This window comes from Haliaeetus albicilla, chromosome W, assembly GCF_947461875.1.
Source record: "Haliaeetus albicilla chromosome W, bHalAlb1.1, whole genome shotgun sequence".
NCBI lineage: Eukaryota > Metazoa > Chordata > Aves > Accipitriformes > Accipitridae > Haliaeetus > Haliaeetus albicilla.
Window position 1 is genome coordinate 39182313 of NC_091515.1, and position 4287 is coordinate 39186599.

General features: G+C 53.5%; 1 protein-coding gene across 1 annotated transcript; it reads right to left on the minus strand.

Annotated features, from left to right (window-relative positions):
• Positions 1–2365: 2365 nt before the first annotated feature.
• Positions 2366–3519, minus strand: LOC138683606 (forkhead box protein D1-like). Its single transcript, XM_069775593.1, is given in 2 exon segments — positions 2366–2508; positions 2511–3519. Coding segments are annotated over 2 exon segments (1152 nt in total).
• Between the last annotated feature and the right edge of the window lie 768 nt (positions 3520–4287).

Consider the following 4287-nt stretch of genomic DNA (forward strand, 5'->3'; position numbering starts at 1 on the left):
ATAATATTTGGCTAAATCTATCCCTAGATTAAAACTCTGCATAATAGCACCATAAACTAAAAAGTTTCTTTTTGTGTGGTCCTTCTGGAGGAACTGACTGAAACATTAGCCCCCATATAGAGCAATCCCCTCCCAATTTAGCTCCAGTAATTGTCTCTCAGCCCTACAGGGATATGATGAGAAAAATCCACACTTTGAAGTTGGGAGGAGGAGAAGGAGGTGACACCATCCTGTTTGTCCCACCAGCTTGTTTATTAGGGCCCAGCCTATTTTGGAGGGATTATTCAACTAGGCTCCATCCCTGAAAGGACTACACGTCCCCTCTGTTCACCTTGAAAGCCGGGGGGGGGGGGGGGCATCGCGGGGCATTTGCATGCGAATGGGGAGCTGCGGGGCCGGCGGTGCTGCGAGGCCATCAAAGGGCTGTGGGACTGGCGCCTTTTGTGGTGGCACCTGTTCCGGCGCTGCGGCCGCGCTGTACCGTGTAGCGCAGGGGCACGGGGTCCCGGGCGCACCGGGCCCTGGGGCCGAAGAGGTATGTATGTGGGACTGTATGCAGTTGTCCTCTAAGGGACCCGGGACACCCAAAGAGGCCCTCCAGATGCATACTGCGAATAGAGCCCAGCAAAGTTCATACGTCCAGTCTTCCCGCTCATTGAAAACCATTATTTTAACCCTGCATTGCTACAAACAAAACAGAAAAGCATCACTTTTCTATCCACGAGAATACTTAAAACCAAGGCGACGAGGTACTTCGATATGTAAAAGCATGTAACCACACAACCTTTCCCTCCCCATTCCAAAGAACACTAAAAGACGTCCCTCTTTTTTTTTCTTTTATGAAAATTCACACGATTTATCTTTGAATCTACTAAATTGTTATAAATACAGTCGTATTTGAGAAATGCCTTTCTGATTTGAAAAACAAGTGTTCCTAGTCCATAACAAGCAACCACTCTTAAAATGTACGATTCTCTTTTCACGTCTAAGCTCCGAATGTTTGAGGCAAACTTTTTGGTTAAAAAAGGATTTTAGACTATGAAATAAATATCTATCGATCTTATGCATGTTAAGATGTGAGTTCAAAATCAAAAAAGCTTCTTTCATGGTTTGATTCGTACACTTATCCTTACTTCAATATCTCGTGCATTTAATCAGCTCATCACACAAGGATATTTCAATGCTCATTTTATATTATATGTATTGAAAAGTAGAAACACATGTCCGTATTATCGCCATAGAAACATAAGAGGCTAGGGCAAATCTCTCTGAAGTTCAGTACATGCCCCTTATTATTTTCCTTTGGGCCTCTTGGAAACGAAACTGTGATGCGGTTGTGATTTAGAACTCACCCAAAAGTATAAAAGTAGTTTAAAACCATCTTTTTAATCAATACCCTGATTGGATCCTTACAGAACTGGGCTTTACTCCTGCAAGAGAGACCTATTTCTCTTTATTCTCTCTTTTATCCTTCCTTTTTCTTTTTTCTTTGTCTTCACTCTCTGCTAGGGTTAACAATGGTTTGACTGTGAAGATCATATTCTGATATTCTTCGCGGTCAAATCCATTCATAATAAATTTCAACCTGTAAAATTCCTTGTCTATTGTGCTATTAATACCGAAAAAACCCCCATCAATGTTGCAAAGAAGGGAGAAGTATTAAGGAGGGAATGGTCCGAAGCCAATTGTTTGGCTGGGCTCCTTTGGTCTTTTGGTTTGGTTGCTTTGGGGTTTTTTTTAAATAAAAAAAATTATTTTTGAAAATGTGTAAAAATTTTACATTAAAAAGGTACAATAATACTTGCCAGTAATTTTTAACTATTCTTTGTAAAGAATATGCATAAAGTACAAAATAAAAGCTCTGTAAGTCTATTATATATACAAAACAAAGGTTAAAATAAGAAATTATAATCTTGACTTTCTTCTGTGTAAACATGTTACTTTTCTTTTATAAAAGTACATGAGACAAGTGTACTGAAATGAAGAAGTATTGCTTTGCTGTGCTCCCTCAAGCTTTTTTTTTTCCCTGTACATTACTATTTTTAAGCTCCTAGACCTGAGAATCTCAGAACTTTAACGGTTTAGAGACGTGGGGGTTTTGTTTGGTTTTGTTTGTTTGTTTTGCTTTGTTTGTTTTTTAAGGAGTAACGAGTAACTTGCCAGTAACATGACTGTCTGCCCATGCAGCGTCTAGACCTGGCTTTGCATAAATATAGGTTTCGAGCAGCCCGCCGGCCGCGGAGGACGGCCCCCCAGCCCCACCACGCAAACCCCGCAGCTCCACTGCTCGCGGCGTCTGTCGGGCATCCGAGAAGCAAAGAAAGGAGATAGCCCAGATCCTACCTTCGGAAAGACTCCGAAATCCTTAACTATTAAACATCCGAGCCGCGAAGCCGGGGACGGCGGGCAGGGCAGTGGGCAAGCCGCTGCCGGCGCTCCCCAGCGAGAGGTCCAGGCTCGGCGCCGCGGCCAACTGCGAGGCGCAGCTGCTGCCCATGCCAGGGCCGGCCCCCCCTCGATGATGCTCTCGATGGAGAAGGGCGAGCGGGCCAGCGCCGTGCCGCTGCTGGGCTTGGCGGCGTGCAGTGAGGCCGCCAGCGCCGGGCCCAGAGGATGCGCGTAGCCGAAGGGCGTCCGTGCCAGCTCCGCCTGCGGCGCAGCGGCGGGGGGCAGCGCCGATTCGGGGACGCTGCCTGGGGCGGCGGGGGGCTGGCGGGCTGGCGGAGAGGAGTGGTGGAAGGCGAAGAGGGTGGAGTGGGGATAGTAGGGCTGGAGCTGGAGGCCGTAGCCGCAGCTGTAGGGTCCGTAGGCGCGGGGCGGCTTCTGTGGGGGCTGGGGCGGGGGCTGCGGGAGGAAAGCGGTGGGGTCCACGGCGCGCAGCAGCAACTCGGGCGACGGGACCTGCTGCCGCTTGAAGCGCTTTCGTCGGAGCAGGAAACTCCCGTTGTCGAACATGTCGGCGGACTTGGGGTCCAGCGTCCAGTAGTTGCCCTTGCCCGGGTTGCCAGGCTCCCGGGGGATCTTGACGAAGCAGTCGTTGAGGGAGAGGTTGTGGCGGATGCTGTTCTGCCAAGCGGGGAACTTCTCCCGGTAGTAGGGGTAGCGCCCGCTGATGAACTCGCAGATCTCACTCAGCGTCAGCCGCTTCTTGGGGCTCTGCAGGATGGCCATGGTGATCAGGGCGATGTAAGAGTAGGGCGGCTTCACCAGGCTGTTCCTGCCGCCGCCGCCGCGTGCCCCGCCGCCACTCGCTGCCGCCGCCTTCTGCAGGCCACCTCGCAAGGGGGGCCGCGAGCCGCCGGGCCCGTCCCCGCCGCCTGCCCCGCTGCGCACGGGCGACCGCAGTAGCAGAGTGTCGTCATGGAGGTCGCCCACATCCTCCTCGTCTTCTTCCTCCTCGTCCTCGGCGTAGGAGGAGCGGCAGGGCTGTGGCTCCTCGTCGTCCTCCTCGCCTACTACATCGATGTCCGTCTCCTCAGCCAGCATCGACGCCTCGGACATCTCAGAGCTTAGGGTCATGGCGCGGCGGCGGGGCAGCGCATCGGTGGCGGCTGGCGCGGTGTGGCAGGCGGGCTCCCAGCCGCCGTCAGGCCCCTGCGCCGCTCCGCGGAGAGCCGCCTCGTCGCCGCTGCTGCGGGCAGGCGGGCCGCTCAGAGCAGCGCCGGCCCCCAGCGCTGCCGCGCCGCGAAAGCGCTCATGCCGCCCGCTCGGAGGCGGCGGCTGGTTTGGGTTTTGTTTCGGGGTATTTTTTCTGCTTTTTAAAATTTCTCCCCCCCCTTTTTTTTTGGTTTTTTTTTTTTTTGGTTGGGGTGGGGGGGGGCAGAGGGGCTGTGCCGCCGCGCCTAGAAGTCAGTTCCCCCTTCTTTCTCCTCACCTCGGCCCCAGACATTAATGGATGAAGGGCAGGAGGGAGCGCGCCTAGTCCTGGGAGGAGGAGAGGGGAGAAGAAGGAGGAGGCTGGTGAGGAGGGAGGGCGGAGGTGGGCAGTTTGCCGGGCCTTAGGAAAGACTGTGGCCGAGTCCCAGAGAGGGCGTCCTTCCTCCCCGCCTTATACCGAGGGGGCCCATCACAGGGCTCCCAGCATCAGAGCGCGGCAGGGTGAGCGGCGGTCCCGGGCGGCACCGTGCCCCCTCTTCCCGCAGGGAGCCTCGTCACCCGCCTCGGACCTGCACCCTCGCCACACCAGGATGGGCTGTGCTGGGCCGTGGAGTGAAAAGCGGTGGAAAAGGGGGGAAATAAAACACTCCCCCCACACCGAAAAAAAAGTGTAGGTCTGTCCCAAAGTGC